Source organism: Drosophila ananassae, chromosome XR, assembly GCF_017639315.1.
Source record: "Drosophila ananassae strain 14024-0371.13 chromosome XR, ASM1763931v2, whole genome shotgun sequence".
NCBI classification, from domain to species: Eukaryota; Metazoa; Arthropoda; class Insecta; order Diptera; family Drosophilidae; genus Drosophila; species Drosophila ananassae.
Window position 1 is genome coordinate 9,887,499 of NC_057932.1, and position 19,742 is coordinate 9,907,240.

At 42.1% G+C, this 19,742-nt stretch overlaps 1 protein-coding gene across 1 annotated transcript; it reads right to left on the reverse strand.

Annotated features, from left to right (window-relative positions):
• Positions 1 to 18,759: 18,759 nt before the first annotated feature.
• On the reverse strand, positions 18,760 to 19,497 carry LOC123257671. The gene has a single exon (XM_044717494.1). The coding sequence runs from the start codon at positions 19,495 to 19,497 to the stop codon at positions 18,760 to 18,762; it is 738 nt and encodes a 245-aa protein (XP_044573429.1).
• Between the last annotated feature and the right edge of the window lie 245 nt (positions 19,498 to 19,742).

Below are 19,742 nucleotides of genomic sequence, written 5' to 3' on the forward strand. Positions count from 1 at the left end.
ATAATATTGTATTTTTTTATTCCTCATATTTAAAAAATTTCTTTTTTTCTCATCATCAGAAGACTTTACACGTCATTCTCTTGTGGGCCCTTGGCGCAGTTTCTATAATATTTTTTCCGAATAAAATATTTTTCCTTCCCTCTTGAAATGCAATGGAGAGCCTTAAGACCCTCTTAGACCAGATTATAGGAGTTAAAGAAGATATTAAGAGAGTCGGGACGAGAGTAACCACACTGGAACAAGATCACGAAAAACGTAACCCTACGGTAACCCAACCCGTTCCGTTGGTTCGTCCGCGCACCGACTACGAACTTAAAGAAACGTCTACTCTGCCAGGCTGTGAGAAGGAACTTCAGACTTTTGAGGGGGAGCCCGGGAAATATGTGTCCTTTTGCCTAGAGCTGCAGAATGTATCGGTCAGGAGAAATGCACGTGTGGAACACACGAAGAGGTTGACCCCATTTCTTCAACCACGTTACCCAACAAGCGCATTACGCTATGCGCCTCCAATAGCATCCCCACTGTATTCGTCTTCGTTCCAACCACCAATAAGGGCACCAGTGGGCATGAACTTTAACGATAGCTCATCCGGTAACTCGCGAGGTTTTAATAGATTCCAAGGACCACGACCAGCCATTAAGATGGAGTTAAACCGGTCTGGCCAGTCTTATCAATTCGGCTTTGGCGTACGCCGTGGAAACCCTGATGATAGGTCCCAAAATACTTCGCCCAATTCGAATCCCTTCAGGAAAGCACAACGGTTGTACCACATGACGGCGGTTCCGTCTAGCGTGGTGGCAATGCCTGAAAACGACACGCAAAATTCCGCTTGTCAGAGAGCTTACGAAGACGAAGCGGTGAGCGCCCACGACACGAGCCATGATGTCCCATACCATAAGGCCGACAACGAGAACGCTAGCGACGAGGCAAATTTTTTGACGGACGCCTATCCATCGTGCCAAGTTAAGGTTTCTTATCGTGACCGGAGCGAGTAAGAACTTTGTTAGCCAAAAACACTCCGCCGGCTCCAACCCATTACCTACTCTCTTTTACGTTGAACCTGCTGCTGGCCATGTTAAAAGTACGCTTAGTACGCTTAGTATTGCTTAGTAGGACGATTCTTTGAGCCCATCGGCAATGACTCGATTACCACCTTCTATGTCCTCCCTGGCCTGAATTCCTTCGACGGTATCATCGGTAACGATACTCTCAAGGAAGCGAAAGCCCTAATTGATCGGAAAAACGATCTCCTGTTAATATCCCCTGGTATCAAACTGCACCTCCTGGCAAAGGAGAACTTAAAGAAAGAAATTACTTAAAGAATTTGCATCAATTTTTGAACCACTTTCGTCAGGAGAAGCGGTGAATGCAACTGTTAAGGACGAAATACGTACTAGTACTCAAGACCCCATTTTTACTCGGAGTTACACATACCCCACGAACATGAGAGGGGAGGTTGAAAGGCAAGTGCAGGAACTCTTAGATGGAGGAATAATAAGACCATCTGTCAGCCCATATAACTCTCCGCTCTGGATTGTCCCAAAGAAACCTAAACCAAATGGTGAAAAACAGTATCGCATGGTGATTGACTTCAAGCGCCTGAATGCGGTTACGATATCCGATACTTACCCAATATCGGATATAAATTCTACTCTGGCTAGCCTTGGGAAAGCCAAATATTTTACGACGATTGACCTAACGTCTGGCTTCCACCAAATCCACATGAAGGAAAAATACATTCCTAAGACCGCTTTCTCCACCCTCAATGGGAAATACGAATTCCTTCGTCTACCACTTGGCCTAAAAAAGGCCCCGGCAATCTTCCAACGGATGATTGACGATGTTTTGAGAGAACACATCGGGAAGATCTGCTACGTCTACATCGACGATATTATTGTTTTCGGCGAAGACTATCAGAGTCATTGGAACAATTTGCGTGCGGTCTTCTAAAATCTTCGGAAGGCCAAACTCCATGTAAACTTGGAAAAAACACGTTTCCTCTCCACACAAGTTGAGTTCTTAGGCTATATTGTTACGCAGGACGGCATTAAAGCAAACGCCCAGAAGGTGAGAGCAATAACCGATATGAAGCCCCCTGCTAACATGAAAGAACTGAAAAGTTTTCTTGGAATGACCTCGTATTATAGGAAATTCGTTCAAGACTATGCGAAAGTTGCAAAGCCATTGGCGAATTTGACAAGAGGAGAGTTCGCTAAAATTAAAGCATCAGAATCTAGGAAAGTCCCGATACAGCTAGATGACGTGGCTTTACAGACCTTTAATGACCTCAAGGCGATTCTTGCTTCCTCGGAAGTTCTAGCTTTCCCCGATTTTAATAAACCATTCCATCTGACCAATGTCCCAAGACGAGCAGGGCAAGGATCGACCAATAGCATATATTTCTCGTTCATTGACTGAAACCGACGAAAGTTACGCTACCATAGAAAAAGAAATGCTCGCGATAGTATGGGTCTAATCTTAGATCTTATCTCTACGGCGCAGGGTCAATCAAAGTATATACCGATCACCAACCACTTACGTTCGCGTTGGGCAATCGCAACTTCAATGCGAAACTCAAGCGATGGAAGTCGCGAATTGAGGAATATGGCTGCCCACTTTTGTATAAGCCCGGTAGATCCAACGTCGGCGCTGACGCTCTTTCGCGTATTACGACGCAAGTTAACTACCTCGGGTCAACTACGTGCACTGCCTCTGAAACTGACTCTTTGGCCACCGTTCACAGTGCGCTTGAAGATGCTTCCCAATTGATACCACATGTGGAAACACCAATCAATGCGTTTAGGAATCAACTGGTTTTTGATGAAAACCAGCTTGATTACTCATGTGAGCACCCACATGTTGGTTATGTCCGTCACTTAATTCCACTTAACGACGAGACTATGTCCGATTTAGTAAATATACTCGGAAAATATTTAAAACCATCCATAATTAATGGAGTAAAGATTGCCGAGACTTACCTCCCATCCTTCTAATCTACATGCTTTGATAATTTTAAGCTGTATAAAATTCGAATAACGCAGAGATTGGTAAAGGATTTGTCCAATTCAGAGCAAATTTCTGAGACAATAGAAAGGGAACATCGCAGGGCCCACAGAGGTCCAACAGAAGTCACCATCCAAATTCTTGGGAAATTCTATTTTCCCAGAATGACAAGTACGATTCGTGCTCAGTTGTGATAGGAGTCTCGATCATGCTTTCGTGGAGTGCAGACGCGTTTTTGCATCGCTGCGAATCTCACTGTGAAGAGTCTATGGACAAGTCCACCTCAATGGCAAGAATTGCTACTTTTGTGAATCCCACCTCCGTTAGTTCTGATTAACGCGATAACAAGTGATTCGAAAAGACAAAACAAGCGAAGGTTTTGTGAAGACTTGAATCAAATTCAAGGTCAAACTGAGTTTGAGAATAATTACTTCCCAATAAAAAAAATAAATTTCAATTGCTCTGACACTTGGTGGGTTCGAGCCGGGTGCTGCCCGACTGCGGGGCTTGTGCCTTGCCCACTGAGCCACGGTCACCTCATCGGTAACCGTACAAGTGGCCCATACATACAAGAAGTCGGTAAAGCAGTGTACATCTGTGCCCTATACTTGAACCATGTCTAGCCTTTCGGACTCCGATGATGAATTTGACATAAGTAAGATTGTGGCGCGACAACAACAAAAAATCCAGGCCTTAAAGCCAGCTAAGCCAAACCGACCAATTGCCTCCCCCGTCAACATCTCACCTTCAAGCCATGATCCGGAACCGGAACTAGCAGTCATAAATGGAGACGAAGAGGTCTGGTGGCCCCAAGACCGGCAAACAAACGCCGTCTTGACTCCAGATCCCCAAATTCAGTCACCAAAATCCTTAGAAACTCCAACAGCCCTAAAACCAATGTCTCTGCCAACCGATTCTCAGATCTGTCGGACATGGACACAGACACCGAACCCGTCGAAGTCCCACAAACGGTGGGCCCCAATGTCTCTGAAGAAGCCAGTACTTCTTCCAGCTTAAGACAAGTTAGCAACAACAACAAAAGCACCCCAAATAACGCATCAACAATAAACAAGGACAACACAAAAGCCGTTAACAATACCGCAGGCAGCAACAAAAATGTCAGCCGACCGTCTGGTAGCCAGGAGCAACTGCTTAAAGGATGTTAATCCAGTCAAATGTGCAAACTGTGGCGGTGGACATACAGCTAGCTATAAAGGCTGCGTCATATACCAGCAAGTTGCTCAACGAAAAAGTGCCACATCCCAACGCAGAACCGTCCCCCAGCAGTTTACTGATCCTTATGTTTGGTCAAACTCAGCGGTGCCCAACTCCTACGCTAATGCAGTCCGTGGTATTGCTAGTCATCCCCAGCAGCAACAAGTCCCTGTGACCTTCTCGCAGAGCCAACAATTTCCTCCACTAGGCAGTGACAACAGGAAACAAAGTCAGCCACGTCACCAAAAAGTACCGCATCGACAGCAGAAGCAGCCATCACAGCAACAACAAAGGCCTCAACAACATCAACAACAGCAACAGCCAGATCTCCAGAGGACTCTCCCACAACAACAGCAACAGCAACTCACAGCAATTGATCAACGACCAGCAATGGCAGCGCCAAAAGCAAATGTTCTTGCAATCAAACGAAAGTCTGTCGGTCCTTGTTGCCCAGATTGACGAGTTATTCCAAATGATGGTGTCGATGATGGGTCTTGTCTCTAGATTATTACCCCAAAATACTCCAGGAACAGCTCAAGCGTTCCCTGGATCTTTCCCAGTTAATGCGACACAACCATGAGCCAAATCGGCCTGAGCATTGGTGTGTGGAACGCCGACGGACTGGCCAACAAAGCCATTGAGCTGGAGCTCTTTGTGCAAAGTCATAATATTGACATTATGCTGGTTAGTGAAACACACTTCTGCTCGAGGTCATACTACAACTTGCATGGGTACGATATCCATCAAGCAACTCATCCTGCCGATCGTAAGCGCGGTGGGTCTGCAATAATAATAAAATGTGGTATTAAATGCTACCAGTCCTACAGTTTACAAAGCACGAATGTACAATGTGTCTCTGTCAAAGTTAAAACCGACCTTGGGGAAATAGGTATTGCATCTATATATTGTCCACCAAACTTTCAGTGTTCTGCTGACGACTTTGAAAAGCTCTTTGACGATCTTGGAACAAATTTCATAATCGCAGGCGATTGGAATGCTCACCACCGCCTCTGGGGATCCCGAAACTCAACCAGCTGAGGAAGAGAACTCGCAGATGTTGTTCAAAGATCAAACGTCCAGGTCCTTGCAACTGGAGGACCTACGCATTATCCATATAGCCAAAGAACGCCAACAGCTATTGACTTTGCCGTCTATAGAGGGATACGGTCCGAGTGTCTCTCCATCACAGAAAGCCTTGAGCTTAGCTCTGATCACATCCCGCTGATTATAAAGTTAAGAGTAGCTGCGAAATTAATTCGGAATAGGCCTCGTATCCTCCCTCGAAACGCGAGTATCCCGCGGCCAACCGGCTTGTAAACCTCTATCTGGTGTTAAACTCTCCCGAGGACATAAACGACGCTGTAGAGATATTTGTCCGGAGCATTCATATCGCTGCCGAGTCCTCAACCTGTGGACAAGTCTCAAGCCACGCCAATCCACCTCAGGCTCTTTTAAAACCTGAAGTTATGGACTTGGTAAGGCTGAAAAGATCCTTACGTCGCAGATATATGAGATCCCAAGACTTAGTCGACAAAAGGGCTTACTGTTGTGCCGAGGACGAGCTTAAAAAACTTCTGCATCAAACCAAGCGCGAATATTTTGATGAGATGCTCCTCAAGGCGGACCCCACCAAACCGTACGGCTTCAACCTCTGGAAATCGACACGAAACATCAAACGACAGCCTCTCCGAAAGATCCCCATAAAGAAAACTGACAATACATGGTGCAGGTCTGACTCAGAGATTTCTTTAGCTTTCGCGGACGAACTAGAGAAACGCTTTCAGCCATTCGACCTTGCGAGCCCAGAGGATCTTGAAGAAACAATGGCCTTCATAAATGCTCCTTCACCGAATGCTCTACCGATCCCACATGTCAGCCCAGAAGAAGTTTGTCTCCATATTCGAAAGCTACATGTCAATAAAGCGCCGGGATTCGATGGCATAGACAATAGAATTGCCAAGGCTCTGCCTAAGAAGGGTATCCTGTTCCTCGTTCTCCTCTTTAATTCAATGCTACGTATCCACCACTTTCCCTCCCAATGGAAGTATGCTGTGATAACGATGATACCAAAGCCAGGAAAACCGGAGAACCTTGTAGAGTCATACCGACCTATAAGCTTGCTTCCTACATTCTCTAAAATATTCGAGAGAATATTTTTAAGTAGAATTATGGGAGTAAGAAGCGTGCAGGTCGCCATTCCCGACCATCAGTTTGGTTTTAGGCATCGTCATGGGACCCCAGAGCAAGCACATCGAGTAGTGAATCACATTTTAAAGGCCTTTGAAAACAAGCAATACTGCTCTGCAATTTTCCTCGACGTCAAGGAAGCTTTTGACCGCGTATGGCATCTCGGACTACTTCATAAGTTGAAGTCATTACTCCCGACTGGCCAATTTCTGCTGCTAAAATCATACCTGCTTGATCGAAGTTTTATGGTCGAGGTGAGAGGGGAAAGGTCAAGCATTAGACTTGCTCGTGCTGGCGTTCCGCAGGGAAGCGTTCTGGGTCCCGTTCTCTACACTCTGTTCACATCGGACCTCCCAAGTTTAGTGGAACCGGGCACACTTTTGGCCACATACGCTGACGATACTGCCTTCCTTGTAAACTCTTCCTGCCGAGTCGAGGCATCAAGGATCACCCAGGAATTTCTGGACTAATGGCAAGTGGGCTAACAGGTGGAATATTGTCATAAATAGCAGGAAGTCGCAACATTGCAGTTTCACTTTGAGAGCAAAGACACTACCCAGAGTCGAACTCCACGACGTCACCATCCCACAGTCACCACAGGCCAAGTACCTGGGTCTGATCTTAGACAAGCGGCTCACCTGGAAGGAACAAACCAAGAAAATAACAGCTACATGTCGGAGTAAATTCAGGAAGCTAAACTGGTTACTTAAGCCAACAAGCAAGCTCAGCCTTGGCAACAAAGTGTTGTTGTACAAATCTATCGTGGTGCCCTCGATCACATATTGCATTCAGATATGGGGCATGGCTTCTGACACAAATGTCATGAAAGTGCAGAGAACCCAAAACCGAGCGCTTCGCATGATGGCAAACGCGCCTTGGTATGTTCGAAACGACGCCCTAGCAAATGATCTCCACATTCCCTCCATTAGAGAGCAGATCAACCGTCACTCGAGTCGCTACAGTGATCGCCTCTTAGCGCACCCCAAACACCAATCAGCGTCTCTAGCTAATCAAAATAACCGAAGAAGACTGAAACGAAGACACCCCAGCGATCTCTGGACAAGAGGACGTAATGTTTCCCGAGTCCTGAAGCAGTAATTTTACTGTAATCTCCTGTTATTGTATTCATGTTATCTGTTCATTGTTATACTCTACGTATTATAGCCATTAAGTTGGCTGATCGACGTAAATAAAACTTATATGCTAAATCAAAAAAAAAAAAAAAAAAAGCTCAGTTGTCATCGTGCGACTGTTGCAAACGATTCAAATATGAGCGTCATCCCAATAAAGCAAAATTGCAACCGACACCCATCAAAAACTACCCATGCGAAATATTGCATATCGACGTGTTCACCTTAGAAAAACGGGTTTATCTAAGTTGTATCGACAAATTTACAAAATTCGCCAAACTCTTTCCCCTACAATCCAAGGAATCAATTCACCTCCGCGAAACACTGTTAGAGGCCCTTCATTACTTTACGGTGCCTAGAATGATAGTGTCGGACAACGAAAGGGGTCTCCTTTGCCCAACGGTACTAAACTACCTCCGAACGTTGGAGATCGAATTATATTATACCCCCACTCAAAAGAGCGAAGTTAACGGCCAGGTGGAAAGATTTCATTCGACCTTCTTGGAAATTTACCGGTGTTTGAAATTCGAACATCCAAATTTCACGACTGCACAGTTAGCACTGATCGCTGTAGACAGATACAACAACTCTGTCCATTCAGTGACAAACAAAAAGCCCGTTGACCTATTTTTAAACCGCGTATCGCGCATCAATTATCAGGGATTATCGAACTTCAAGGAAAAAACGCTTGAAGACGAGGCCTGATCGAGCGAAACCAGACTATGGCCAATATGGGTCATAATAAACATAGGACTGAACCTAGACAGTACGAGTCGGGGGATAAGGTTTTCGTCGCTAATAAGCAAATTAAAACCAAAGAAAAACAACGTTTCAGACCGGAGGAGGTCCAAGAGAATCGCGGAGTGACGATTAAAACTAGATCAGGGAAAATTTTGCATAAATCAGACTTGAGGAATTGAAAAGCGCTTTATGAACCTCTCTATTTTAAAACACACACAAAACATTTCTCTATTTTAACACACACGCAAAAACATTAAACGTAGAATAACACAAATAATATAAGCATGAATACACATATTTTATACACACAGATATAATAAGTATGAATAGTATATACACAAGCTTTTCTTTCCTTCTCGATCACGATGCTCCACAAGTCTCACAATCATCAGCCTCACATCAGCCGCGCGCATATTCAAGTATGACGCACCTGTCGTTCCCCTGCAAAAAGGAGCAGTATGGCGGATCAACGGAGTGTTTAAACTGGTACATGTCATCGACCCATCAAGGATGATGCAACTTGTAGACGACACCAGCCGGGACAATAACAAGACACTACCTGGAGCAAGCAGCGGAGGGAATAAACAGAGTGATGAGGCCATCATCACGTAGAGCTCGAGCAATAAACTGACTGGGTTCAGCCTGGAAATGGATTGCAGGATCACCAGACGCGGAGGACTGGAATGCGATACTCAACTCGGAAAAGATGATCGCCGAAAACGGCGACCAGCAAATTCGGATTAACGCTCGACTCTTCGACGCCAACCATAAATCGATTCAACAACTGAATGATGTGGTAGCGAAAGTCAATATAGCGACTCCCGAAAGAGACTACCAACTGGAAGGGACGTATGTTGTCCAGTTTAACAACGAAGTCATCGCAGTCCGGGACAAAAAATTCACCGCCTATTCTGCAAATCACCCAATGGCCTTACCACCAGTGCTGACCAACATAACAGTATCTGGCTATCGACCTTCGCTTGGATACGTCGATGACGTCAACGCCCAAAACATACAGCTTATTTGCGGCGTTTTACGAGGCGTAACCTTTTCCTTTGTCTTGGAGGCTTCGCTAACAATAGTAGTCTTCTCGATCCTGTTCATCATCTGGAAGAAGTTGACCTTCACCAAAGGAATACCAACCACGAGGGTTATAATCGAGGACCTGGAAAACCCAAAGAGGATGTCGACAACAGCTCACCATTCTGCCAATTGATCTGCGGGACGCACACTTTTAGAGGGGGAGGAGTTAACACCCGGCACCTTAAACCCCAATCCACAGCATAAGCAATTCCCGATATGTCGTAAGAGTGCAACTATGTCACAAGTGTGCAACTATGTACGCTAACTAGAACGTTGCGGGAAAGCTGACACACACCCTGAGTGTTACGCTGACTCTTGACTCCGGATAGCTGACACTACACCCGCTGACACCACACACGCCGACACCGCACACGCTGACACCACACATAGAGTTGGAGTGGGAGATCGACCGATATCGAACTGTCGACCGGAGGGTCACAACTCTGGGAAGTCAGTCTATTTTTGACCACGGAACCATCCGAGCTGAATCTACTCCAAATATTCCCAATCGTTACACTAAAACCAACTTTCCCTTTTCATTAAATAAGAACTTTGAACAAATAAGAAGCAAATCAATTGTTAATCTAAGTGACACGAACAATAAATTGTATTCCAATTAACTTTAAATCATGAACCAACAGATTTTCATTAGGTGAATCAGGTATTTATAAAGTAATAATAAATAACAGGAATAGAATAATTCACAAAATTAGTATAAAGGTTAAAAATCTTTTTTTTAACTTACAGGTAACAAAGCTTTTTGCACTACAACTATCAACAACATCCGAAATAATAAATTATTCAAATCATGTCTTCTTCCTTTACAAAGACAGTAAAGATGTTCTGACCTATGACTCTTATGCTGAATTATTTCATGTCACAAAAATTAGTTTTTATAAAGAAATTATTGATAGAGAATACAACCATATAACAATGATAAACTGTATTGGAAAATTTCTTACAATTTAAAAACTATTAAATTAATTTTATCACAATTACTTCCAACAAGAACTAGAAGAGGTATTAATGAATTAGAAACTGTTTTAAAATGGTTTGCTGGCACCCCAGCCCATGATGATGGTGTAACAATAGAAAACAAAACTAACGATTTAATTGAAAATAATAACAAACAGCAAATAATTAATTCCTAATTGTTTGAAAAAATAAAAACATTGTCATCAAATTTAAAATCAGTTTTTTCAAGACAAGAATTATATAATATAAATATAAATGGCCATCACAACCCTATCGGGTCACAGCCTGTTGCACAATCTGCCTCCACGCTTTCCTGTCCTGGGCCCGCGCTCGCCAGTTGGTAACACCAGATGTAGACAGGGCTTCCATCACCTGGTCCTGCCAACGTATCCGGGGTCGTCCTCTCCTCCGTTTTCCGACGATTACCGCATCAAATACCTTACGAGCCGGAGCGTCTTCTTCCATACGGGCGATGTGACCCAGCCAGCGGAGTCTTTGAATTTTGACTCGGCTTACTATATCAACATCCCCGTACAGCTCATACAGCTCGTGGTTCCATCTGGTGCGATAAGCATCGCCAACGCAGATTGGACCAAAGATTTTGCGGAGAATCATTCTCTCGAACACTCCAAGAGCAGCTGCATCGGATTGCACCACTGTCCAGCACTCCGCACCATATAAGAGTACTGGAAGAATGAGCGTCCTGTAGAGTGTTATTTTTGTCGGTCGAGAGAGAGCTCTACTGTTAAAGTGCCTACTGAGCCCAAAGTAGCACCTGTTGGCAAGTGTGATTCTCCGCTTAATCTCCAGGCTGACATCATTTGTGCTAGATATTGCAGATCCAAGGTAAATGAATTCCTTCACGGACTCAAAGCTATGGCTTCCTGCAGATAGCTGTGAATCAAGACGCCGCGATTCCCTGCTAGAGCACACCATAAACTTTGTCTTATCCATGTTAACTGCCAGTCCTACTTTAGCTGACTCTTTTTCAATAGCCCCGAAGGCTGCTGTAACATCACGCTTGGTTCGGCCAATGATATCAATATCATCAGCGTAGCCAAGGAGTTGGACACATCTGTTTGTTAGAATGGTGCCCGTCCGATGCACACCAGCCTTCCTTATAATACTCTCCATTAGAATGTTGAAGAGCATACAAGACAGCGAGTCGCCTTGTCTGAGACCACACTTGGTATAAAAGGTTTCAGATTGGTCATTTCCTACCCTGACAGAGCTGATGGTGTTGCTCAATGTCATCATGCAAAGCCGTATTAGCTTTGCTGGTATACCAAGCTCAGACATGGCGGCATATAGGCGATCTCGCCGGGGACTATCGAATGCTGCCTTGTAATCGACGAAGAGGTGATATGTGTCGATCTGATTTTCGTAGGACTTCTCCAGGATTTGGCGCAAGGTGAAAATCTGGTCAATAGTGGATTTGCCAGGCCTGAACCCGCACTGATAAGGTCCAATCAGTGCTTCGGCATGTGGTTTAAGTTTTTCACACAGTACGCTCGTAAGGACCTTGTATGCGACTGGAAGAAGACTAATGCCACGGTAATTGGTGCGCAATGTGGCATCACCCTTCTTCAGGATAGGACAGATCATGCTGTGGTACCAATCGTCGGGCATGCTCTCCGTAAGCCATATCTTGCTGATTAGTTTGTGCATGCTCCCTACCAACATATCACCAGCAGCCTTAAACAATTCAGCCGGCAGGCCGTCAGCACCTGCGGATTTATTGTTTTTAAGTCGTTGGATTGCATCCTTGACTTCGGCATGGCTTGGGGTCGGTACGTCCACATCAGTACCATAGATTGGGGTTTGTGGATCATACTCTCCATAGTCATCATGGCCAGAGCCAGCTAATAGACTTGAGAAGTGATCCCTCCATAACCTCAGCACAATCTCTGCATCTGTGATTAGGTTTCCGTCATCGTCCTTGCACGCAACTCCTCCAGTCTTAAAACCTTGGGTCAGACGCTTAACCCTCTGGTAGAAGTTACGAGCTTCATTCCGGTCTCTGCTGCTCTCAATGCTCTCACACTCACGCCTCTCCTGTTCTCTCTTCTTGCGTCTGAAGAGGCGTTTCTCATCTCTCCTCCTTGACCTGTAGACCTCGACAACAGCCCTTGTGGCCCCAGCTTGCAGTGTTCTTCCGTAGGCGGCGTCTTTTGCAGCTGTTGCGTCGCGACACTCCTGGTCGTACCATGGATTCCTCTTTGGGGTACGTTGGAATCCGATGACCTCTTCTGCAGAAGTTCGCAGGGAGTGGGATATGAGTGCCCACATATTGCTGATGTCTTCAGGTGTTGGAGTTGCTCGGCTCAGTAGGCCTGTGACTTGAGTGGAGAATGCATCCCTTGTCCGTTGTGATTGCAGCTTCCCGATGTCCAGCTTTCTCAACAGTCCTCGACGTGCAACCTTCGCAACACATAGCCGTGTGCGAATCTTAGCTGCAACAAGATAATGGTCGGAGTCGATGTTGGGACCCCGACAGGATCGCACGTCGAGTACGTTAGATGCATGCCTTGCATCGATCACAACGTGATCTATCTGATTTCTGGTCAGTCGATCAGGAGAGAGCCATGATGCCTTGTGTATGTCCAAATGACGAAACCCAGTACTACGAACTACCTACAAGACAAGAATTACCTCAAGGAAACATCGCTTACACTTGATTCCTTATGATTTACAAAATTTAATAGACACAATAACTTTAGCAAAGATTGACGTATTTAATACAAAAATCCTGAACAATGATGATATCGAGGAAATATATAAACATGAATTAAGACATGTAGTTATTACAGACATTTCAGAATATAAAATTGCTTTACATAAAGAATTATTTATAGTTTATATCAAATACCTGATTATAAAAAATCATATAAAAAAACCTCTTGACGAGGTAAAGTACCGGTGACGAACCTGCATGCGAAACCCAAAATATCTGATATCAATTTTAGTGACGATAATATGCTACATAGGTGTACAAAATTACATATAAAAAATATTCTTGTTCAGCACGTGACTGATTTTTTTTTGTTTTTCTTGCACGTGCCGAACAAAAATATTTTTTATATGCAATTTAGGATATAGTTGGCCGATTCTTATGAAACATAGGATTAGATTGCCCAAAACGGAAACCATAGATAGTCCCATCATTCTAGCTTCAAAAACAACAAAGTTAAGCCAATTATCCTAATAAAATTTTGCAAATCGGATAAGATTGCCCAAAATGCAATCTGTACTAAGTCCCATCCTTCTAACTTATAAAAAAAAAACAAAGTTATGGCATATCCGATCAATCATATAATAAACATGTATTATATCTAAAATAAATGAGCAAAGATAAAAAATTAAAAAAACTGGAAATTATGTTTTTCCAGTTTTTCTAGTTAAACCAATTGTTGAATGTAACAATTTATTTTGGGTGTGCGACATAAAATAATAAATATTAGAAAAGTATTGGCGGAGTTGGTATGCCTGGTTTTTTTTTTTAGCTTTTAATCCATGATTTGGCCCAAAACGGTGGTGGCTGTAATTTAAGTAAAGCAGAGTTTTATTTATATGCATTATATGCTCAGTGGGGGCATATGCATATAAAGCTTGCTACTCATAACATTTTGCATTCTTCTCATTAAGACATGAGACACTGAAACATAAAGCAGAATTACATCAAAATTTGCCATCAAGCGACAAAGTTCAAGATTAGCCGAGTGGAGAGCGTTGTGGTTTCTAACACGGGAGGGCTTGAGTTCTAATCCTAGTTGAGTCAATGTTTATGTTTTACTTTTTAAGCCATTTTTTATTTGGATTTTATTTTTGAAATATTTGAAAATATCTTATGTACAAACTTTCATAACTTTCTGTCATAGAACGATCGGAATTGGCATAACTTTGGTGTTTTTTAAGTTAGAAAGATGGGACTTGGTACAGATTCCATTTTGGGCAAAATAATCTTATTGGCCAAATTTAATAGGGATCATATGACATTAACAAAAATCTCCAATTTTATTCAGTATTGCAAAGAAAAAAATATAGGCAAACAGACCCACTGGCTTCATTTTGAAAAAACTGTAAAAATCGAATTTCTTGAATAACTTCTGAAAGAAATATCGGACCGGGTCGGTTGAAGTACCAATCTTCTTAGTCTTCTCATTAAGACATGAGACACTATAACACAAAGCAGAATTACATCAAAAGTTGCCGTCGAGCAACAAAGTTCGAGGTTAGCCGAGTGGAGAGCGTCGTGGTTCCTAACATGGAGGGCCTGGGTTCGAGTCCAACTTGAGTCAATGTTTACGTTTTACTTTTTAAGCCCTTTTTTATTTGGATTTTATTTTTAAATATATAAACTAAAATCTGAAAAGATATACTCCATTTTTTTTTAGGGTATTGACCAAATATATGCAGACTCCAAAAAGCAAAGTTGCCATTCAAATACACACACATGTATAAGTAACTGCAAGCTTCACAGGAGGCTGCACAAAATGGGTAGCTGCACTTACAGGACTATATCTTGAGTTAACGGATTTTGCCAGATATGAGCGATATATCAAAAGTTGCGTCATCTCAAAAGCTATCTCCACGTGCAATATAAAAAGGATCAGTCGACCAAATTTTGAAAAATAATTTTTTTTCTTTAAAAAAAAGTTTATTTTCAGTGTATTTTTTTTTGTATACTATATAGACGTTTGGTCTCAAAGAAAGTGAAATTGATATTTAAAAAACCATTTCAACGGTGTAAAGCTCTTTTTTATATCTTTCTTAATTATAAAGTTATGAATTTTTTCAATAACAAGGTTTTTTTTATTTTTTGACGTAAGCTTAAGGTATTTCAAAAAGTTGTTGAACAATAGTTGCTCATATGATAGTAACAAACATTTTCCAATTTTTTTCAGGATTTTTAAGATAAAAATAGTGCAAACAGACAAACCGACAAACCGACAACTTGCTTCATTTTGAAGAAGAAGAAAAAATCGAATTTTTCGAATAACTTCTGAATGAAATGTCGGATCGGGTCGATTGAGGTACCAATCGACGCGTATTTAGCTCTAGAATGCGAATATATAAAAATATTCTATCTGGGGACCAAAATGTGTCCACCAGCCCCACTTTAGTGATATAAAATTTTTTTACTTTCACCCTAATTTCTCCCAAACCAAATAAGTTTTGGAATATGTTTCGACAAAAATTATCTAATTGAAACAATACCTTTCGATTGGTATATCATTCATTTAGATCGGTTGCCTACAGAAAATTTTTAGTTCTTCGGCTATATATAGAGTTTCCTCGCGCACGCCTAGGCATGCAGGTCGTCACCTCGTGGACTTCCGTCCACAGTGATAGATGCGACATATATTACGCCAGATCAATTTCACATACCGATGGAAAATTAATGTTAAGTAATCAAGTTGCTAAATGCGAAAACTCATATTACGAAATAAATAATTTTAAAAAGGAACTATTGAACAACTACTGTATATTAAGCAAAGAGAAATATTACCGGATCCGGTGGCCTGCACGCGCAACGAAAGAGGTGCTGACTACGCATTCCAAGGGCAACTGTCCGCGGACCGGCTCAGGCACTTGCGCAACTAGCGATCGTTGCTGGCCGGATACGGAGTGCTGACACTGCAACTGGGCAACTGCGCCGCAGCCCAACGAAGGCTTCGAAGTACAGCTGGGTAGTATTTTAGTTCAGTCTTAAGTAGAACTCCGCAGCCTTAGCTCCCGATATATTTTATCTTATATTTGTCAGTAGCACTAACCCTAACGGGCTTGTGTGAAACAAATTAATCAATTAATAAATATTCTTTGTAACATCCACAAACAAACTTAAATATTATTAACTTGCACTCGAATTAAGTGAAAAGGAGAAAACTCAAATTGAAACAATGGCTAAGTGTGGAGTTAAAGTTGGAGAAATTGCCAAAAAAATTAATAGGCATCGCAATACAATTGGAAATTTTTTAATTTCGAAATAGCGCACTAAACCGCACATTCGAGCCTTGGCAACAGCTAAGACAATGAGTTGTGCACAAATAAAAGCAGAATTTCAATTGCCAATAAGCAGGCAAAGAGTGCAACAGATTTGAAAAAAAGATTTAAACCTGCAGTATGATGCAAAGGTGCACAAACCAAAGCTCTTATCAAGACATAAGAAGGCCAGGCTTGCCTTTTATAAAAAATATAAGTTTTGGACAAATGAATTTGAAAAAGTGATTTTTAGCGATGAGAAGAAGTTTAATTTGGACGACCCAGACTGTAACCAAAAGTATTGGAGGGATCCTAGGAATTCAAGCAAAACCACGGTGGTGGTTCACTTATGGTTTGGGCCGCTTTTAGTGCTAAAGGAAAGTCCCCTATATGCGTGAACTTTTACCATTTGCAGAAGAGTTGCATGGCGAGGACTGGGTATTTCAACAGGATAAAGCTCTTTGCGACATTGCGAGGATACACGTTGCGAGGTATACGATTCCTGGAATAAAAAAATATACTCTTAAAAAATATACTTGAACCCAATTGAGAACATTTGGGGCATCCTGTCAGTAAAAGTCTACAAGAGTGGAAGACAGTTTGAGTCATTGAAAGGCTTGAAGGAAGCCATTGTTAAAGAATGGGATGCTATCGACACAAACACACTCCAAAACTTGGTAAACTGAATGCCCCAACGTTTGGAATTGGTCGTACAAGAAAACCGAGGTTCTATACCATATTAAAATAATAATCTTGAGTCATTTTGTTAAAAAATATTATTTAGTTCCTTGACATTTTGCGCTTTTTAAATTTTGCACAAATATCAACTTTCCCTGAAGATTGTTTTCGATTAAATTTTCTATGTATTAAACATTTTATAATTTAATAAAAATCATGTTTATCAAATTTCAATGCCAACAACCTATTTATAAAAAATATTGATCAAAAATGCGCCACGTAAAAGTTACAAAATAAACCAACAAAATATGATGCACAAATATCAATTTCGCTGAGGTATCAATACTCTAAGCCCATTTAATTCATTAAACTTAAAAACAAATTAACTTAAAAAACATTAAAGTTATGGTATTTCCGATTAATCAGTTATATGGCAGCTATAGAATATAGTCGACGGATCCCGGCCGTTCCGACTTTTTCTACCTTCAAGGAGAAGAAGGATGTGTGCAAAGTTTCAACTCTAAGCTCAAAAACTGAAAGACTAGTTTGCGTAGCCAAAATATCTTATGTAAAAAATTTCATAAGGATCGGCCGACTATATCCTATAGCTGTCATTGAACGATCGGAATTGGCTTAACTTTGATGTCTTTTAAGCTAGAATGATGGGACTTTCTACAGATTCTATTTTGAGCAATATAATTTGCCATATTTCATAAAGGCCAGCCAAATTTCATAAGGATCGGCCGAATATATCCTATAGACGACATAGAACTGAACGATCGGAAATGGAACAACCTTAACTTCAAGAGTATATCAACTTCGGCTCCGCCCAAAGTTAGCTTTTCTTTCTTGTTTATTTAAAAATTTATTTGTGTAATTAAATATATTTTTTTCTTTATTGAAAAGGTTTATTGTAATAGGAAGTGGTCATTACCCTGGGGTGAGTCCGCTATTTTACTCTCACAGTGAATTGTAAGGCTTGGTGAGCATAAAGCAAGATCAATGTGGGTGTAGGAGCTGTGTGTGTAGAAATGGCCCCAGAGGGTGTTCCAAGCTTTAAAATCACCAGTGATGACCGAAGGTGTTGATGTCTGTTGTATTGTATTTTCTATATCTGAAGTAGTGAATTTTTGAGAAGGTGGAATATAACCAGATAGGATGTTAAATTTTTGTTTGGAGTGAATTTCTAAAGCTAAGGCATCGAAAATGTGTCCTACCGGAATTGATTTATGCTGGATATCTTTGTGGATCAGTAAGGCGACTCCACCCTTTGCTATATTTGATGTAGTATTGTACATTTTATAATTGACAGGAATGGGCTATTGTTGGGAGAGTTTTATGGGTGTTTCCTGGAGGGAGATGACTGATCCCCAACCGTTGAGACGAATGAGCAGTGGACTGTAGAGTTTTATGTTCTTGTCAGTTTCGCTGTCTAATTGGTACTAAAGTAAAGTTACAGATCTTCCATTTGTGGAACTTAACGATATGTGTATGTGTATACATGTTGTGGATTTTAAAGCTAATAGGTATAGAAAATATAAAGATGACAATATGGGCTAACTTATAAACTATGTATCGATAGTTCCAAAACATCCCGGGCCACCCTGAAACTCAGTTTCGGAACCGTCTTGATCCTGACTGCTCGAACCACATTCCTTGGAAAATGTCGATCACCTTCGCTAGATGCCATGATGCTGGTGGTGTGTTGGACTCCTTGACGAGCACAACGCTACCGATTGAAATGTTAGGGGTTGTCGTGGTCCACTTAGGACGCTGCTGTAGACTTGTCAGATACTCCTGGTGCCATTGTTTCCTGAAGCCAGTATCCCATTCGGCCTACAGGAATGTGGCCAAAATCCGCCTCCGGTATTATCGTGAATGGTCTTCCGATAAGAAAATGGGCTGGTGATAGATAGCTGTCATTAGTATCTGAGGTGTAGCATAGGGGTCGTGAGTTCACGACAGCACTAATTTGCGCCAGCAAGGTGCGCATTTGTTCATATGTCAGTGTGGTGTTTCCAATTGCTCGTTGAAGATGCAGCTTTACGCATCGAACTGCAGATTCCCATTTTCCTCCCCAACGCGGAGCACGTGGTGGGATGAATGTCCATTGAATCCCTTCGTCGGCAAGGGTGTTCACGATTTGATCTTTGTGTTGAGATGAACTTAAGAGTTTCTTCATTTCATCGAGGGATCGCTTCGCTCCGATGAAATTTGTACCATTGTCGGTGTACATGCGGTTGTATTTGCCTCGTATCGAGAAAAATCGTCGCAACGCCGCCAGAAATATTTCTGTGGATAGGTCCGTGGCGAGTTCTAGATGGATCGCCGAAGTGATATAACGAATACAAACGAATAGGCATATGTAGCCCTTGCTGATGCGTGGTTTACGCACCTTTGCGTCCTTTAGAAGAATGGGTCCTGCGTAGTCACATCCGGTGTTTACGAACGGAAGTGCTTGCGTGATACGTACGCTCGGTAGATCTGCCATACGTTGATTCATTGTGTTGTACCTTTGCCGAAAGCAAGCCAGGCAGTTGTGCGTGATTTTGCGTATTAAATTTCGAGCGCCGAAAATCCAATACCTTTGTCGAACCATGACGAAGAGAGATGAGACTCCAGGATGCAAATTAAAACGATGCTCATGTTCAATGATCAAATATGTGATCCGATGATTCTTTGGAAGCAAAATGGGATGTTTCGCCTCTTCTGACAACTGTGAATGTTGGATTCGTCCACCTACTCTTA

What these genes read in the sequence shown, in the direction of transcription:
- LOC123257671 (XM_044717494.1), bottom strand. Translation starts at nt 19,497, where the DNA reads ATGAATCAACGTATGGCAGATCTACCGAGCGTACGTATCACGCAAGCA.